Here is a 19,869-nt window from a genome sequence, read left to right on the forward strand (position 1 = left end):
CCGCTGTCCACCCCATAAATAACCTTAGTAGAGGCAGTCTGATGTGTGTGTGGCGAGTGTTGTAATGGTAAGACTTAGTGAAGAAGAGGGAACAACACGGAGAGAGGGAGGGGAAGGGGCGAAGTGGAGGTGAGGGTAATGGGGGGAACGTGGAGAGGGGGAATGGGAGGCGGAGGGAGGGAGGGAGGGAGGGAGGGAGGGGGAGAGAGAGAGAGAGAGAGAGAGAGAGAGAGAGAGAGAGAGAGAGAGAGAGAGAGAGAGAGAGAGAGAGAGAGAGAGAGAGAGAGGCAGGCAGGATGGTCTTGGCAGTGTCAACACGCCCGACATGCTCCCGCTCCATTTATTTTTTAAACTGCGAAAGTTGCAACAGAAGGGGATGCACACGAGCCCCAACACACGCACACACTGTCACGCACACACCGCCATGAACACTTACAATCCATATACACGTACATACATCGCAAACCACAAACGCGAGTCCCAATCCACGTATTTATATAATGCCCACTCATACACCCCAATCCACGTACATACGGCCTTGGTGGAGAGAAAAACCAGGGGAAATATGATTACGACATACGCGTTAGGAGGAAGTGACAGGACAGACAGGGAGAGAGTGAAGTGTCAAGAGAAGAGACGAGGGGAAGACAGGTGAAAGCTGAAGACAGATGACCCAGAGAGATGTTTGGACACACTTTTCCACTCTCATCGTGACTGTAAGTGGAATAAACTGGATGAGGAAGCTGTAGAGGAAAACATAACACACAACTTCAAGAGTAGGTATGAATCACAAAAGTCCAGCAGATAGTAATGCCGATCAAAGCAGGTGCGGGAGGCAGGGCCCGAAAAAAAGTGAAGCCGTAAACACAGCCAAGACGGTCGGTAAATAAATTCAATCCTGAGAAATGCAAATTAGAATACAAGGGAGAAAGAGAAGACCAGATACGGAATGCAAGCTGGGAGGACAGATGCTACGGACATCATGTAGCAACGCCAGTAATGACCTGCAGACCAAGGCAATTATGGTAGACCTACAACAGCTCTCACCTGACACTTGGTACTCGACCCAATGTGTTGGGGGGGGGGTCTAATTTCAGTTCCTGAACATTTTTTTTTTATTTCTGGCCTCGTGGGCTTTATCATAACTACTCTTGAAGCTGTGTATTGAGTTTGCGTCTACTATTGCATCTAATTCACTCCATTAGTCCGAAGTATAATGGATGAGACACAATGTTAGGTTATGTCTAAACCTCTCCAAATGCATCTTAAGTTATTGAAAAATAGAGTGTAGCGACCACATATCTGAACCTTTCATTCACACCTGCAGAGATACCATGGCCTTCATACAGTACTAGATATACATACGTGGTAATCGCAAAGACGGGTTGTATATACCTGTGATCGGTTCCTCGGCCCGACTTGGGCCAGGCTTTCTGCTAACTGCTTGGTCAACCAAGCCGTTGTTGTTGGTGGTCCCTGGCCCATATACCCATCACAGCCTGTTTGATCTGGCCCTTGGCCGAGGTAATGGTCCAGTGAATTTTTGAATTCTACAATTATTTCGGCAATACTTCTGATATCTACAAGTAGCAGGTTGAATAATTCTGGACTACAGATGTTGATACAATGTTCTTATTGTGTCCATGATGCCCCTATTTTTAAATGGCTCTATTTAGGCCATAGAGAGGTGTTAGCCATAAAGATAAGTGACAGCCACAACAACAGGTTATGTCTACTAGGTCAGGTGGTCAAGGCCAAGGTGGTGCACTTTGTGGCCGGTGGTTGGTCATGAAGCCAGGTGGTGGGTGGGTGGGCGGTGATTGGTTGGTTGGGTGGGCATATGGCAGCTTCATTCCCCCCCCCCCCCCGGCTGGGAAGTAACGTATTGCATAAGATAGAAGACAAGTTTGGCTCCTCCCTAACTGGGTTTCATGAAAGGCGGCAGCGGCAGCACAGTGAGTGAGGATGGCTTGCAAACAGCAAGTTACAGCATTTCTCTGCCTACTCAGCTACATAAGTTATCTATCAAAGTATCCTGTGTTCTCCACCAAGGTTTTAGAAGCCAGACTGAAGATGTGTGTCCAGGTACACCACAGGGAGGAGCTTCTCAGTCTCATGCTATTTGATGTTTTAATTAATGCTCTTCTTAATGCTTCACTAACTTCGCCTAAACATAGCTATAAGCTATACTGATGACTTCCTGAGCCAAATAACAGGACATAAAATCAGTAACATTCTTAATGAAGTTCAGGTAATATTTAATCTTCTAGGCTTCGCCATATCCTCATCTAAGACTAAGATATTAACAAGAAAACATGATGTCTAGGCCTTATGTGTAACCATATGTTTATGCCATACCGTCCACAGGATGGATAATGGAGTGCACAATAAACTAGCCACTTCGGCGGCAAAATCTAAAACTGAAATAAAATCTGATAGGAAAGAAACCTTCGATGCAAGCCAAGGTACAATCTTTCTCGAGGTATTAGTAGACAAATCCAAGCTAAATAAAAACCTAGAACGGGCTGTCAAGCCGGCGTGAAAGAAGAGGGGAGAAAGTGTGGCCCTGTTGGCCCTAAGTGTCATCAGCCTGCCTACTGAAGGTTATTACCCTCAACACACCAGCTGCGAGGTACTCCCAAGTGGGACGCGGCCCTATTGGCCCTGAGATACCACCACCACCACTGGCTACTGCAGGCTGGCACCCACAACACACAGCTATGAGCTACTCCTCAATGTCTGGGACGAGGCACCATCACTCCATTTAAATTAAATTATCGGCAAGCGCGCCATCTTTCCACAGCAATTTTACCAGGAATTACTCATAAATACACCCAACCAGGCGTAGCACTTTTCCCACGCTCTCACACACACACCACAGGTGCTGTGACTCGACCCCTGCAATCACATGCAGGTGAGTACACACACATACACCAGTTTTGGGACCACAAAGGCTATCATTAAATACGTGAACATACAAGGTCTTAAACCAAGCACGGATAAAAATAACCTTTATGACTGTCTGCCTCCCAGAGTTTTATTAAAGACTTCTATATAGAAGTCTGGAAACATGCAACTTGTGTACAAAATCAATTAAGATTGATGGATTAAATACATCGACTTCAGGCTGAGAGACTGATTGCCTCAAACTCCTTCTCATCTTCCACCTTTCTCCGCATCAGACTGAAGAAGCCACTGGCTGGTGAAACGTTTCCAGAATAGAGATACCCAAATGTTGCACAAGCGTCTTATTAATCATCTTGTCGTTTTTACAACCCATTTATTCACAAGGGAATGTGGGATGGGAAAGAAAGTGTGAGTGTGCGGGGGGGGGGGGATAAGAAAGCTGGGTATAGGAAGTAAGAAAGGAGGGAAGGGGGAAGGGGTGAGGAAAGCCACTATGTCACGTCTTACTACTGTACTCAACACCTGGTGTGGGTATCCCCCAACCCTCACCTATCCTGTCTTACTTCATCGTAATCACTACATACATTTCCTTCCCCTCCCCGACACAATAATCTCTCGCGCCTCTCCCCACCATAACAAACCCCCGCCTCTCACTGAGTAAAGCGACAGAGATGATAATATCTACCAACAATTAACCACAGCTCCACTAAAAGGAAACTTCTGAACTGTCATAGCTACTAGATACATAGTGGAGCACTTGATGTCCTCATCTCCACAGAGTCTCCCACTTCTCGCTGACGCATTTCACTGCCTGATATACAAAATTCATCCTGTGTGATGAAATATTACAGGAAGAAAGAGCTACTGTAGGCCTTGTTGCCAAGTATTATATAGAATAATACTGAAAGCAGCACACTACAAGTGTTCCTATCACGCAACTTGTACAGAACAGTGTAGCAGCACACAACGACAGTGCTGCTACTGTGCTAAACAAAAACCCTGAGGAGTGTGTCGTAGTTGTGTTGCAGTGATCGATCTGTCACCACCACCACACGCCTGGAGGATGGCTTGACAGGTGTGGGTGCTGGTGTCACTATCAACACAAGCCTGGAGGATGGCTTGACAGGTGTGGGTGCTGGTGTCACTATCAACACAAGCCTGGAGGATGGCTTGACAGGTGTGGGTGCTGGTGTCACTATCAACACAAGCCTGGAGGATGGCTTGACAGGTGTGGGTGCTGGTGTCACTATCAACACAAGCCTGGAGGATGGCTTGACAGGTGTGGGTGCTGGTGTCACTATCAACACAAGCCTGGAGGATGGCTTGACAGGTGTGGGTGCTGGTGTCACTATCAACACAAGCCTGGAGGATGGCTTGACAGGTGTGGGTGCTGGTGTCACTATCAACACAAGCCTGGAGGATGGCTTGACAGGTGTAGGTGCTGGTGTCACTATCAACACAAGCCTGGAGGATGGCTTGACAGGTGTAGGTGCTGGTGTCACTATCAACACAAGCCTGGAGGATGGCTTGACAGGTGTGGGTGCTGGTGTCACTATCAACACAAGCCTGGAGGATGGCTTGACAGGTGTAGGTGCTGGTGTCACTATCAACACAAGCCTGGAGGATGGCTTGACAGGTGTGGGTGCTGGTATCACTATCAACACAAGTCTGGAGGATGGCTTGACAGGTGTGGGTACCGGTATCACTATCAACACAAGCCTGGAGGATGGCTTGACAGGTGTGGGTACTGGTATCACTATCAACACAAGCCTGGAGGATGGCTTGACAGGTGTGGGTGCTGGTATCACTATCAACACAAGCCTGGAGGATGGCTTGGCAGGTGTGGGTACTGGTATCACTATCAACACAAGCCTGGAGGATAGCTTGACAGGTGTGGGTACTGGTATCACTATCAACACAAGCCTGGAGGATGGCTTGACAGGTGTGGGTACTGGTATCACTATCAACACAAGCCTGGAGGATGGCTTGACAGGTGTGGGTGCTGGTATCACTATCAACACAAGCCTGGAGGATGGCTTGACAAGTGTGGGTGCTGGTATCACTATCAACACAAGCCTGGAGGATGGCTTGACCGGTGTGGGTGCTGGTATCACTATCAACACAAGCCTGGAGGATGGCTTGACAAGTGTGGGTGCTGGTATCACTATCAACACAAGCCTGGAGGATGGCTTGACAGGTGTGGGTGCTGGTGTCACTATCAACACAAGCCTGGAGGATGGCTTGACATGTGTGGGTGTTGGTGTCACTATCAACACAAGCCTGGAGGATGGCTTGACAGGTGTGGGTGCTGGTGTCACTATCAACACAAGCCTGGAGGATGGCTTGACAGGTGTGGGCGCTGGTGACACTATCAACACAAGCCTGGAGGATGGTTTGACAAGTGTGGGTGCTGGTGTCACTATCAACACAAGCCTGGAGGATGGCTTGACAGGTGTGGGTGCTGGTGTCACTATCAACACAAGCCTGGAGGATGGCTTGACAGGTGTGGGTGCTGGTGTCACTATCAACACAAGCCTGGAGGATGGTTTGACAAGTGTGGGTGCTGGTGTCACTATCAACACAAGCCTGGAGGATGGCTTGACAGGTGTGGGTGCTGGTGTCACTATCAACACAAGCCTGGAGGATGGCTTGACAGGTGTGGGTGCTGGTGTCACTATCAACACACGCCTGGAGGATGGCTTGACAGGTGTGGGCGCTGGTGTCATTATCAACACAAGCCTGGAGGATGGCTTGACAGGTGTGGGTGCTGGTGTCACTATCAACACACGCCTGGAGGATGGCTTGACAAGTGTGGGTGCTGGTGTCACTATCAACACAAGCCTGGAGGATGGCTTGACAAGTGTGGGTGCTGGTGTCACTGTCAACACAAGCCTGGAGGATGGCTTGACAGGTATGGGTGCTGGTGTCACTATCAACACAAGCCTGGAGGATGGCTTGACAGGTGTGGGTGCTGGTGTCACTATCAACACAAGCCTGGAGGATGGCTTGACAGGTGTGGGTGCTGGTGTCACTATCAACACAAGCCTGGAGGATGGCTTGACAGGTGTGGGTGCTGGTGTCACTATCAACACAAGCCTGGAGGATGGCTTGACAGGTGTGGGTGCTGGTGTCACTATCAACACAAGCCTGGAGGATGGCTTGACAGGTGTGGGTGCTGGTGTCACTATCAACACAAGCCTGGAGGATGGCTTGACAGGTGTGGGTGCTGGTGTCACTATCAACACAAGCCTGGAGGATGGCTTGACAGGTGTGGGTGCTGGTGTCACTATCAACACAAGCCTGGAGGATGGCTTGACAGGTGTGGGTGCTGGTGTCACTATCAACACAAGCCTGGAGGATGGCTTGACAGGTGTGGGTGCTGGTGTCACTATCAACACAAGCCTGGAGGATGACTTGACAAGTGTGGGTGCTGGTGTCACTATCAACACAAGCCTGGAGGATGGCTTGACAGGTGTGGGTGCTGGTGTCACTATCAACACAAGCCTGGAGGATGGCTTGACAGGTGTGGGTGCTGGTGTCACTATCAACACAAGCCTGGAGGATGGCTTGACAGGTGTGGGTGCTGGTGTCACTATCAACACAAGCCTGGAGGATGGCTTGACAGGTGTGGGTGCTGGTGTCACTATCAACACAAGCCTGGAGGATGGCTTGACAAGTGTGGGTGCTGGTGTCACTATCAACACAAGCCTGGAGGATGGCTTGACAGGTGTGGGTGCTGGTGTCACTATCAACACAAGCCTGGAGGATGGCTTGACAGGTGTGGGTGCTGGTGTCACTATCAACACAAGCCTGGAGGATGGCTTGACAGGTGTGGGTGCTGGTGTCACTATCAACACAAGCCTGGAGGATGGCTTGACAGGTGTGGGTGCTGGTGTCACTATCAACACACGCCTGTCAGTGATAATCGTTCAGATCTGAACGTTTCCTGTTTTATTTCTACCAACTCGTTGTCAGACTTATCACTTCGTCTTATTCGTGGTTAAACTAAGTTGTCAAACATTAATACAACCTACCTTAACTTCAAATAATCAAAATAGTTTTTGATGGTCTTAGATGATACATTACGACAGTGACGTTGGGAACCTCGTTCGGAAACCAACCTAAAATGACATGTCTAGGGAAAACTTTGTGTCTAAAACACCGTTAAGAATGTAATGTTTCTATACTGACACAATGTTGTTTTTCCAGACATATGAAGAACAGTAGCAGCAACAACAACAGTAATAACGGCAGCAGTAGTAACATTAATTGTAAGAGGAGCAATAATACTAGTAAAAACAAGAGTAGCAAATTTAATAGCAATAGCAGCAGCAGCAACAGCAGCAGCAGCAATAGCAATAGCAATAGCAGCAGCAACAGCAGCAGTAGTAACAGCAACAGTGGAGGTGTCGGTGGGTTAGGATGGTCGCAGAGGTGAGTGTATTATGTTAAGATGATGAGCTGATCCCAGCCACCAAAAGTCTTCACATATTATTGTTATTATTTCTTCTTCACCATCTCTTTCATTTTCCTCACCTCCCCCCCCCCCCCGTCACCAGCAGCAGCAAGGCGGTGAACAGGTCTCAGACACACGGGTTGGAAGCAGCGGGTGGTAGACATCCCGTGGCACCATCATAATGTACCCACCACACAGACAAAACAAACGCTTCTGTCCGTCAAGGCCCTCCTTGTTGGCACGCTCGTGCACACACTCATTGCACAGTTTTCAGAAAAGGCACGATAAAGAGCATGGTCAGATGTGAGGCTTGGAGCAGAGCCGGCCACACCAGCAACAACAGGATGAGTACAACTAGGATTCCAATCAATTATAAACAGATCTCACTTCCTAGCCTATTCTTGGTACTTTACACTTTCCACGACTAAATTTAAGTAGCCACTTGCGCACCCTCTCCATATTCCCACCTGCTCACTTACACAGACTGTCTATCATTCACAGGCGTGACCGTACAATGCTTTCCTGCAGGCTAGGAATGTGCAGTCTACCCATTCCTCCCTCACTCGCCGCCATTATTTACATTACTCTCATAAAACTCCAGGTTTGTATGATACGATTTACTATTTTTGAAAATGTGCTCACTCTCGTAGGTGTCACTTTTTTTTTTCAAGGAATTATACTATTATTTTTTACTAACACTTCAGCCAGTATGCAGTAAAGCAAAACTGGTCTACAGTTAATTTTTTTTGTTTTCCTTTCGTTGACCTGTGACCACTTTCGAAGGTTCTACCAGTGCAGCGAGGCCTCAGGACAGGCTGCAGGGGTAGAACCACCACCATATTAACCAGGGTATGCTCTATGTGTAATCTATATACTGTGATCATTCTGAGACATTCTTCTCATAACTAAGCAACTGAAATTTGTCCACTAATCATCATATTGTCATTTACCCATTGAGAGCCTTTGCTGATATCTTATAAGTTTTCTGTCTTGTGTATCTGCAAATATAAAAGACGATATCCTCCCTGCTTTTTGTTCTTTTTTTCACTGGTGATTTGCTGTATTTGCTATACATATTCAGTGTAGTATACTTCTATGTCTTTGTAGTGTGGCTGGTGTGGGTATTTGGCTTCTGCTATGTACAGCTGGTGTTCGTGATATTATAGTGCGTAATAATTTAGATTTTAGTGTGTCTATGACCTGTTTTGTTTTCCTAACGACTTATACTGTCCCACTTCTCTCTTATCCACGCTTTTCGTCTGTCTGTTTAAAATCTCTTTGTCTTCATATATCCGCACGCCTAAAAGATTTTGGTTGGACGCAATCAGTTCCTCTCACGTGAAACAGTAAACATTCCTCTTTTCAAGAGAATCTTGACACATCTGGTGACACATACTGTGCTGCTTCCCACACTGACATCTTATCATTCCTAGATTAGTCCTACATTTTCTAATATTGATGATAACATTTAAACTCGTATCTACATATTTCCCTGGCACTGATTCATATACGTGGCCTTGTTTTTCTGCATTCATTAATTTATCACCGTCCAATAACATTACTGTTTTTCTTGCTCTGTGGTGGTAGACCTGACGTAGGTTGTACTGGCCTACGTGGGAGGCTGTGATGGCTGTCCTGCACACACACTGCAGGTAAACAAGCTGGCTGAAGGGTAACTTCAGGTAGTTATAAAAGCACCTACTGTCCCCTCTACCTACAGTCATTACCTCAACACTAGGTACATGTTTTCATCAGGTATCACCAAAGGAATACCTTTTAAGAAGTGGTCTGAACGTTTTTTCCCAGCTCCAACTTTTCGCTTTTGTTTTTTCGCTCCTAACTCGAGAATGCCTTGTCCAATCGGCTTCAAATGTTCAAAACTTGTGTACGGTAACGAGGGTCAAATTCCTGGAACAATTGGCGTGTTCACGTACCCTACAACCAAAGTTATTGAATCCATTTCCAGTATCTTGGAATGACTCGGATAATTTCCAAAACTCTCTGTGCCGTAGCTTCAAACGCTCTAAATAGGTGCCTACACTGTTTGCTGGGCACACGACCCCTGCAGTAGTTGCTGGGTACACGACCCCTACATTATTTGCTGGGCACACGACTCCTACATTATTTGCTGGGCACACGACCCCTACATTGTTTGCAGAACGTTCTCATTCTTCCTGAGGTCAGCAGTAAACATATCAGAACAATATTTAAAGAAATAAAGACAGAAAAATATTGAAACAGCTCATACTTGAGAAACTTGTACTATCGGCCGCGGCTTCACAACTGACGGCACCTCTAGCAGCCTCTCAGGAATTATACAGTTCCATTGTAGCGGATTCACTTTTGCATTTTTTTTATCTGTCTAGCTGCTTATTGACATACTGTGGTTCCTTGCTACATGGTTGCACAGTTACTCTCATCCATCACTCAACACTTATGCCGATATGTCTGATCCAGTTACATCTCCTGTCTTTGCCCATCCCTTCCTTCGCTTCCTTTTCGTGTCTTTTCTGATTCTTTGGTGAAGACCTCTTTGAACGTTCTCTTCAGTTCTATGAACACCTCTCTGTTATTCTTTGCCACTTGTGTTCCTCCTGAAGTCTCATTAATTACTTTCTTACTATCTTATGCGAGCGAGCATGTTATCAGCTTCTACCTTGTCTGACCTTTGTTCAAGAGTCTTTCTCTGAATGCCTTTCTGACTGCCTTCTTATCCATGTTTAGTTCCCTGTTTTCTGCCATCCTCCCCATGACAATGTCCACAGCCTTCGCTTCACTACACTTCATTGTAAACCACCGAGTGTCACTCTGCATTGTAGCTGCTGCTGTATACGTGCGTGTTATCTGCCTGCACATGCTCACTACTCTCTCCTTCACCTCGTGTACTGTCTTACCTTCCATTTCTCTTCCCTACTCCAAAAAAAGAAACCTTTAGAGAGGTACTTTCTGTAAAAGTACCTCTCTAAGAGTCTGTTTTTTTCTTTGTATCTTCCTTGCTTCTCTCCATCACCACCTGCGCCTGGTAGTCATAACATAGTGTAGAGGGTGAGAGCGAGGGTGTTCGGGTGGTATACATACCTGTACAGTTGGCGCAGTGGATTGGTTGTGGGGGTGGTAGTTGGGGTGGGGTGTCGGGGGCTTTTAGCATGGTGCAGCAGACCGGCATGGTGGCCGCTCACCACCACCACCTTCATGTCATCACCCGTGGCACCACCACCGCCACCACCATACACCACCAGCAGCAGCACCACCGCCGCCACCCCCACTACCGTATGACCCCGCCACAGAGCCCTGGGCGAGGGCCGAGTTCCTTCTGTAAGTACCCAAAGGCCGTGGCAGGTGCTGGCCCTCTGTGTTTGCAGCAGCACGCAGCAGCGGAAGCAACAGCAGCCGCAGAAGCAGAAGCAGCAGAAGCAGCAGTATCAGGACCAGGACTCATGAGGTAGAGAGTAGTGAGGGTGGCGGGTGAGGGCAAGTCCCTCACAGAAGACTAACAAGGCACTCAACGGGGTGGACCCGCCGCCCCGTTCATCACTATCACTATACACATGTTGCTCACACAGCCTCACACTCGCATACACTGGCCCACGCCTATGTCACACTGAGCCAGGCCTACGTAAACACTGGACCAGGCCTACTATCGCTGGACCAGGCCTACGTTACACTAACCTAGGCCTCATGTGACAGAGGCCTCTACGTCACACCTGGCCCTCGCTCGCCTCACACTGGCCTCTGTACAATCACCCGCTGCACAACGTAGAGGGGTGACCGCAACACTATAATCAGTCCTCGGCAGAGACACTGACGAGAGGCACTCACTGGCACGAGAGGCACTAAGCTACAAAACACGTGATAATGAGGGCCTGGCTGCTGGTGACAGGTCAGCAGGCTCGTCGCCACATGCCTGTTTGGTCCCTAGTAAGGCCAGCGGGGACTCGAAGTGGTCCCTAGTAAAGGCCAGCGGGGACTCGAGGTGGTCCCTCGACGTGCCAGGGCCAAGCCGGAACTGTGCCTACAATAGTGGGGGCCGCCAGACCCCCTCGCTCGTCCCCGGGCACCTAGCCAACACCAATCCCATCCCCCCTCCTCCTACCGCCTTGCCTTACCTGCTACACCACCCTCCCTCCTTCCCTCATGCACACAATAAACTTATTATAATCTTATCAACATACATGTAGGCAAACACAGTCACGGGCATTATTCTCTCTCCAGTCTTAAATGCAACACTCGCTGTGTTCGTAACTGTGACTGTCAACACTCGCTGTGTTCGTAACTGTGACTGTCAACACTCGCTGTGTTCGTAACTGTGACTGTCAACACTCGCTGTGTTCGTAACTGTGACTGTCAACACTCGCTGTGTTCGTAATTGTGACTGTCAACGCTCGCTGTGTTCGTAACTGTGACTGTCAACACTCGCTGTGTTCGTAACTGTGACTGTCAACACTCGCTGTGTTCGTAACTGTGACTGTCAACACTCGCTGTGTTCGTAACTGTGACTGTCAACACTCGCTGTGTTCGTAACTGTGACTGTCAACACTCCATTAATCTAGATAAAGATGGATGGACTGATTACCTCAATCTCCTGAACTTCAATTTCCTTCTTTGTACTGCACTTATGAAACCACTGTGTGGCGAAGCGTTTCCGCAATAAAGATACCCAAGTGTTGCACACGCGTCTAATTTATCAGATATAACAATGTACGTCTGAGTAATTTTGCTGTGCATCTTTGCGTCTGAGTGGAGGAGCCTCTCAGAGCACAATGCTGTGATCATTCACAGCTGCAGCCAACTGCTGCAACATGCAACCACTCTGCAGCCTCTCCTCGCCCATTTCAAATCTGTAGAAATAGGTTGTGGCCAATTTTATGACTTATTGTTGAAAACAGACGCTTGCGAACACACAAACGCACGCTTGCACACCCACTCTTGCAGGGTATTTTGGTGTGTGTGGCCGCCAACACTGCCACCTCTGCCTCTGACTCCTTCACCAGCAGCAGTAGCCTCACCACTACCACTACCACCACCAACACCAATACTATCACTATCACCAACCACCACCACAGCCAGGAAGCGAAAAAGAATAGCACGACGTGACAAGAATATTCGACCACCTCGGAGCCATGTTAGACTGGAAACAGAGTTAGTGGCTGCCTCATCAGAGCCATAGATAATACTGTCAGAAAAATTCTCCTAAGAAGCAAACAATATAACCATTTATTTGTACAAATATGCAAGGTCTTAAAGCATGTAACATCAAAATATCGTTTATTAATAGACTCTTTCCTGAGTCAAATGTAATGTTTGCAGGTTTAACGGAGACCCATGTTAAAAGATTACTTTGATAACGAAAAAATGAATACCTGGGTACAAACTAGTTAGATACAACCGTTACAAAAAGCAGCATGGGGGGAAGAGCGTATTTAGCCTCTACATTAAAAAAAAAAAAAAGTTGTTCCTTTGCACAAATTACTCAACAGCACACAAGACGTACTCCATCATTCATGATGGAGTACATCATGATAATCTAGTTACTGTACTTGCATATAAACCACCAGATACAACTTTTCCGTAGTCAAAGATGAGTTATCATAAGTCGAATATTGTTTTGAAAATATTTCAAGCTCGGCCTCAAACACGGTGTTACTTGCTGATATAAACTTAAGACATGTAAAGTACAAGAATGTAGCAGACGATCTGAATATGATAATAGTACACAATACCCCCAACAAATTGATAAGTAGACACATGAGCAACAGTTAGGTATCTTTATTTCAAAACGTTTCGCTTACAGAGTAACCTTCTTCAGTCGAGTATAGAGGAAGCAGCGGAAGCAGTAGATATGTAAAGACGATGTAAACTGCAGTTCTCAAAACTACGTCTTCAAGAGTGATGGACTGATTACATCATCATTAAATCTCTACTGCTTCTGCTGCCTCTGTACTCGACTGAAGAAGCCTACTGTGTAGGCGAAATGTTTCGGAATAAAGATATCTAATTGTTGCTCATGTGTTTTATCAGCAAAAGTGTTATTAGAAGAGAAAATTCCAGGGGACAGTTGAGATGACCAGTCATATGAATGAACTGTTAACTGTGTAACTCTCAACAAATAGTGACATCGACCAGACTAAAAAACATCCTCGACCATATATTCACGTGATGAGGATGTGGTACGGAACATAAAGGTGTCGAATACAACAAACCTGGACAACAACCTAACCGATGCTCGAAAGTACCTATACACTGGTCTTGTGAGCAACACTACCATGACGTTTGTGGCATTTTAATTTTAAATTAACTGTTGCAAGTGTGTCTTACTTAGATACCTTCTGTAGCGTCACGTGTCCATATGAACATTATCGGTGTTTACCACTACATTGCTGAAGGTGTTCTTGATTTATTCTTGATTCCCCATAGAACATTATTCATGAGTCAATACATGAGGGGAGACTAACCTCCGGCTACACTGGGAAACTAGTGGAACACTTTAGGTCTAGTTGTTCACTGATATACGTCTTCATGAACCCCCCTCCGGTTCTTTATCCTGATGCCTGAAGTCAGAGCAAATAACTGATGCATCGTTGCGGGATCTGTGAAGAAGCGTCAAGGAATCATGGACACTTCTCAACACCTACTCAGAATCCAGAAAATCATCGATATCATAAGACTCTGAGTATCTTACAGTGTCTTCTCATCTAATGAAAATATTTTTAAGCAGAAACATAGTTGTATATACTGTGTTATCCAGCCTTTACATGGAATATTTTGAGAAAAATATACTCCAGCAAATCAAAGTTTCAGAAATGATTTGGTCCACAAACATTGCTGACGTTAACACAACATGGAACTAGGAAAGTGATGATTTCAACATCTTAAACTGAACCGATTACTCTCTCAGTTACACTCAAAGTAGAGTGGGAGAAGAACTGGCTACCCTTCCAGGAATGAGCCTCAAAACACATTACAGTACACACACCGTGTGTATACGGTATACACACCGTATAGTAACTGTTCATCCAAAATCAAGACAAGCGCCGTCTTATCTTACTGACACTTAACAGGGAAAAGCTGGTATCTGGGAATAATTTGCTAAACTCGGATAAACTTCCCCTCCCTCTAAGACTACACACCTAACTTCCCCTTCCTCTACCATCATACACCTAACTTCCCCTTCCTCTACCATCATACACCTAACTTCCCCATCCCCTACCATCACACACCTAACTTCCCCTTCCTCTACCACCACACACCTAACTCCCGTTCCCCACCGCAACATAAATTCTGTCACAGATGTACAGCACACCCAGGTCTCCTGCCTGACCCTGCAGACACCCATCATGCTTACCGAGATTTCCTGCCCAGTCTTTTACTTTCGTAGGGAGTGATTTCTGTGTGCAGATTTGGGACCATTCCTTCCAAGATTTTCCAAGTGTAGATTATGATATATCTCTCCCTCCTGCGTTCCAACGAGTACAAGTCAAGTGCTTCCAAGCGTTCCCAGTAGTTAAGGTGCTTGACAGAACCTATACGTGCAGTAAAGGATCTCTGTACACTCTCTAGATCTGCGATTTCACCTGCTTTGTATGGAGATGTTAATGTACAGCAGTATTCCAGCCTAGAGAGAACAAGTGATTTGAAAAGGATCATCATGGGCTTGGCATCTCTCGTTTTGAAAGTTCTCATTATCCATCCTATCATTTTCTTTGCACGTGCGATCGTGGCACTGTTGTGATCCTTGAAAGTGAGATCCTCAGACATTACTACTCCCAGGTCCCTTACATTATTTTTCCGCTCTATTGTATGGCCGGAGTCAGTAGTATACTCTGTTCTAGTTATTATCTCCTCCAGTTTTCCATAACGGAGTAGTTGGAATTTGTCCTCATTGAACATCATATTGTTTACCGTTGCCCACTGGAAAACTTTGTTTATATCTTCTTGGAGGTTAACCGCGTCCTCAGCAGATGACAGCCTCATGCAGATCCTAGTATCATCCGCAAAGGATGATACGGTGCTGTGGTGTATATCTCTGTTTATGTCTGATATGAGGATAAGGACGGTGACGGTGATGGTGGTGAGGGGGTGATGGTGGTGAGGGTGGTGAGGGTGGTGAGGGTGGTGATGGTGGTGATGATGGTGATGGTGGTAGTGAAGGTGGTGGTAGTGACGGTGGTGGTGGTGATGGTGATGGTGGCGGTAGTGATGGTGGTGGTAGTGGTAGTGATGGTGGTAGTGACGGTGGTGGTGGTAGTGATGGTGGTGGTAGTGATGGTGGTGGTAGTGATAGTGGCGGCGGTAGTGATGGTGGTGGTAGTGATGGTATTGGTAGTGGTGGTGGTAGTGATGGTGGTGGTAGTGATGGTGGTAGTGATGGTGGTGGCGGTAGTGATGGTGGTGGCGATAGTGATGGTGGTGGTGGTAGTGATGGTGGTGGTGGTAGTGATGGTGGTGGTGGTAGTGATGGTGGTGGCGATAGTGATGGTGGTAGGGATGGTGGTGGTGATGGTGATGATGGTGGTGATGATGGTGGTGGTAGGGATGGTGGTAGTGGTAGGGATGGTGGTAGTGGTAGTGATGGTGGTGGCAGTGGTAGTGATGGTGGTGGCAGTGGTAGGGATGGTGGTGGCGATAGTGATGGTGGTGGCGATAGTGATGGTGATGGTGGTAGTGATGGTGGTGGCGATAGTGATGGTGGTGGTAGTGATGGTGGTAGGGATGGTGGTGGTGATGGTGGTGGTGGTGATGATGGTGATGGTGATGATGGTGGTGGTGGTGGTTGTGATGATGGTGGTGGTGATGATGGTAGTGGTAGGGATGGTGGTAGTGGTAGTGATGGTGGTGGCAGTGGTACCTGGAGGGTTACCTGGAGGTTATTCCGGGGATCAACGCCCCCGCGGCCCGGTCCATGACCAGGCCTCCCGATGGATCAGGGCCTGATCAACTAGGCTGTTACTGCTGGCCGCACGCAGTCCAACGTACGAGCCACAGCCCGGCTGATCCGGCACTGACTTTAGGTATCTGTCCAGCTCTCTCTTGAAGGCAGCCAGGGGCTTATTGGCAATTCCCCTAATGCTTGATGGGAGGCTGTTGAACAGTTTTGGGCCCCGGACACTTATGGTGTTTTCCCTTAGTGTACCAATGGCGCCCCAACTTTTTATTGGGGGCATTTTGCATCGCCTGCCCAGTCTTTTACTTTCGTAGGGAGTGATTTCTGTGTGCAGATTTGGGACCATTCCTTCCAAGATTTTCCAAGTGTAGATTATGATATCTCTCTCCCTCCTGCGTTCCAACGAGTACAAGTCAAGTGCTTCCAAGCGTTCCCAGTAGTTAAGGTGCTTGACAGAACTTATACGTGCAGTAAAGGATCTCTGTACACTCTCTAGATCTGCGATTTCACCTGCTTTGAATGGAGATGTTAATGTACAGCAGTATTCCAGCCTAGAGAGAACAAGTGATTTGAAAAGGATCATCATTGGCTTGGCATCTCTCGTTTTGAAAGTTCTCATTATCCATCCTATCGTTTTCTTTGCACGTGCGATCGTGGCACTGTTGTGATCCTTGAAAGTGAGATCCTCAGACATTACTACTCCCAGGTCCCTTACATTATTTTTCCGCTCTATTGTATGGCCGGAGTCAGTAGTATACTCTGTTCTAGTTACTATCTCCTCCAGTTTTCCATAACGGAGTAGTTGAAATTGTCCTCATTGAACATCATATTGTTTACCGTTACCCACTGGAAAACTATTTTTATATCTTCTTGGAGGTTAACCGCGTCCTCAGCAGATGACAGCCTCATGCAGATCCTAGTATCATCCGCAAAGGATGATACGGTGCTGTGGTGTATATCTCTGTCTATGTCTGATATGAGGATAAGGAATAAGATGGGGGCGAGTACTGTGCCTTGTGGAACAGAGCTCTTCACTATGACAGCCTCCGATTTAACTCTCTTGACCACTACTCTTTGTGTTCGATTTGTTAGGAAGTTGAAGATCCATCTCCCCACTTACCCAGTTATTCCTTTAGCACGTATTTTATGGGCTATTACGCCATGATCGCATTTGTCAAATGCTTTTGCAAAGTCTGTGTATGTTACATCTGCATTCTGATTTTCTTCCAGTGCATCCAAGGCCATGTCATAGTGATCCAGTAGTTGTGAGAGGCAGGAGCGACCTGCCCTGAACCCATGTCGCCCTGGATTGTGCAGATTTTGGGAATCCAGGTGATTTGCAATCCTGCTTCTTAGCACTCTTTCAAAGATTTTTATGATGTGGGACGTCAGAGCTATTGGTCTATAGTTCTTAGCTAATGCTTTGCTGCCACCTTTATGGAGTGGGGCTATATCCGTTGTTTTAAGTGACTGTGGAATTTCACCCATGTCCAAGCTCCTCCTCCATAGTGTACTTAGGGCACGCGAGAGGGTTTTTTTTGCAGTTCTTAATGAAAACAGAGTTCCATGAGTCTGGGCCCGGGGCTGAGTGCATAGGCATGTTGTCAATGGCTTTTTCGAAATCTATCGGAGTTAGGGTAATGTCGGAAATCTGGCATACATTTATGGAATTTTGAGGCTCATTCATGAAGAAATCATTTGGGTCGTCGATCCTCAGACCGATTAGTGGTTCACTAAACACAGAGTCGTACTGGGATTTCAATATTTCACTCATTTCCTTGTTGTCATCTGTGTAAGCCCCATCCTGTCTGAGTAAGGGTCCGATACTAGATGTGGTATTTGCCTTGTTTTTGGCATATGAAAAGAAATATTTTGAATTTCTTTCAATTTCATTAATAGCTTTAAGCTCCTCCTGCCTCTCCTGGTTCCTGTAAGAGTCATTTAAGTTAAGTTCGATAGTTTCCACTTCCCTGGTCAGCGCCTCCTTTCGTGTATCAGATATTCTAGCACTCCTGAGGAGCTCAGTGACTCTTCGTCGTCTTCTGTAGAGGGAGCGTCTTTCTCTCTCCAGTTTACTCCTGCTCTTCTTCTTTCTTAGGGGAATATGCCTAGAACATGCTTCGGCTACCAGGAAGTTGATCCTTTCAAGGCACTGGTTTGGATCCATGTCATTTAAGACATCTTCCCAACATGTTTCGTTTAGGACATGGTTTACCTGGTCCCAGTTGATGTTGTATTTTGAGAAGACACCTTCACAGGTACATGCATTCTGCTGATCAGGACCCCTATGCATGTACGTCTGGACTTTGATTAGGTTGTGATCGGAATTAGTTGTTTTTGATATTCTTATGTCTCTTATCAGGTCCTCATTATTTGTGAAGGTCAAGTGTGTTTTCTAGTCTTGTTGGCTCCAATATCTGCTGGCTTAAGGTGTGTTTTTCGCAGAGACTTAGTAGCTCATGTGTGTGTGACCTTTCATCTGCGCTACCTCCGGGGATTGTTTCAGCTATAACATTTGCTACATTCTTCCATTTTGTATGCCTTAGGTTGAAATCACCAAGCAGTAAGATGTTCGGGGATGGAGCTGGAAGGTTTTCCAAACAGTAATCAATTTTCAGTAGCTGTTCCTTGAACTGTTGTGAGGTTGCATCTGGTGGCTTGTATACAACCACAATGACTAGGTTTTGGTTCTCGATCTTTACTGATAGAACTTCAACTACCTCATTTGTGGTGTTCAGCAACTCCGTGCAGATAAGGGACTCTTTGACATACAGGCCAACCCCCCCTTGTTGCCTGTTTTTTTTCCTGTCGCATCTAAAAAGATTGTAACCACTTATCCATATTTCACTGTCAAAGTGATCTTTTGTGTGAGTCTCTGTGAAGGCTGCAAACATTGCATTAGACTCCTCTAGAAGTCCACTGATAAAAGGTATTTTGTTGTTGGTGGATGGCTTAAGGCCCTGTATATTAGCAAATATGAACGAGGTTGTATTCTGTGTTTGTTGGGGGGATTTTGTTATTGGCATCAGTAGTTGTAATTCTGGAGGGCCATGGGTGGCCACTGGCTGCGCCTCCAGTCCAACAAGGCTCCAAGGTGGACTATTTTTATTTCCTTCCATTTTCTTTTTCCATTTCCTGCCACTAAAAAATCACCTGGAGTTGGGTTGTCGTAGCTACTATTGTTTGTCTTGTGGGGTCTGTGCCTCCTGGTCCCTTTTAGATGGTATGCAGGGCACTCGATGTTGTAACACTGCTTCTGGAGGACCGAGGAGTGGCACATTTTTGGGTGAAAGAAAGTACAGGAAGAAGAACGACACACTCCTTTAGACAGGAGGTCGCTACAATTTTTGGGATGCTCAAAGTTGCATGTCCCGTTTTTTTTCCCTGTTATTCCATGCTTACAGATGCCCCAAGCATAATATTTGCACAAATTCACCTTTGGTTGAGAACTGTTGCGAGGTGTGTTGTCAATTTCTGCAGGTTCTGGGACTGCACTATAATCCTCAGTATCCAAGCCAGGGCCACCCCGTCCTGGATTCCATCTACTTTCCCCAGTAGAGGAAGAAGGAGGAGACTCCTCTCCAACATCTGTACTGTGGGCCACGGTCTTGTGCAATGATGGTTG

The 19,869-nt window shown here is 46.6% G+C and overlaps 1 protein-coding gene across 4 annotated transcripts in view; it reads right to left on the reverse strand.

Moving 5' to 3' along the window:
* The window catches only part of Mrtf (Myocardin-related transcription factor), a 332,782-nt gene that overhangs the window by 202,794 nt on the left and 110,119 nt on the right, over window positions 1-19,869 (reverse strand). For 2 of the 4 annotated variants that reach the window (XM_070096704.1, XM_070096703.1), the window contains exon 1: window positions 10,442-12,338. The exons of the other annotated variants lie outside the window; for them this stretch is intronic. In XM_070096704.1, coding sequence (XP_069952805.1) covers window positions 10,442-10,529 — 88 coding nt within the window. In that variant the 5' untranslated portion in view covers window positions 10,530-12,338. Of the gene's footprint in view, window positions 1-10,441; window positions 12,339-19,869 lie in introns of those variants that run through there. 4 annotated transcript variants of the gene reach the window in all.

The sequence above is a fragment of the Cherax quadricarinatus genome, chromosome 54, assembly GCF_038502225.1.
Source record: "Cherax quadricarinatus isolate ZL_2023a chromosome 54, ASM3850222v1, whole genome shotgun sequence".
Lineage (NCBI taxonomy): Eukaryota > Metazoa > Arthropoda > Malacostraca > Decapoda > Parastacidae > Cherax > Cherax quadricarinatus.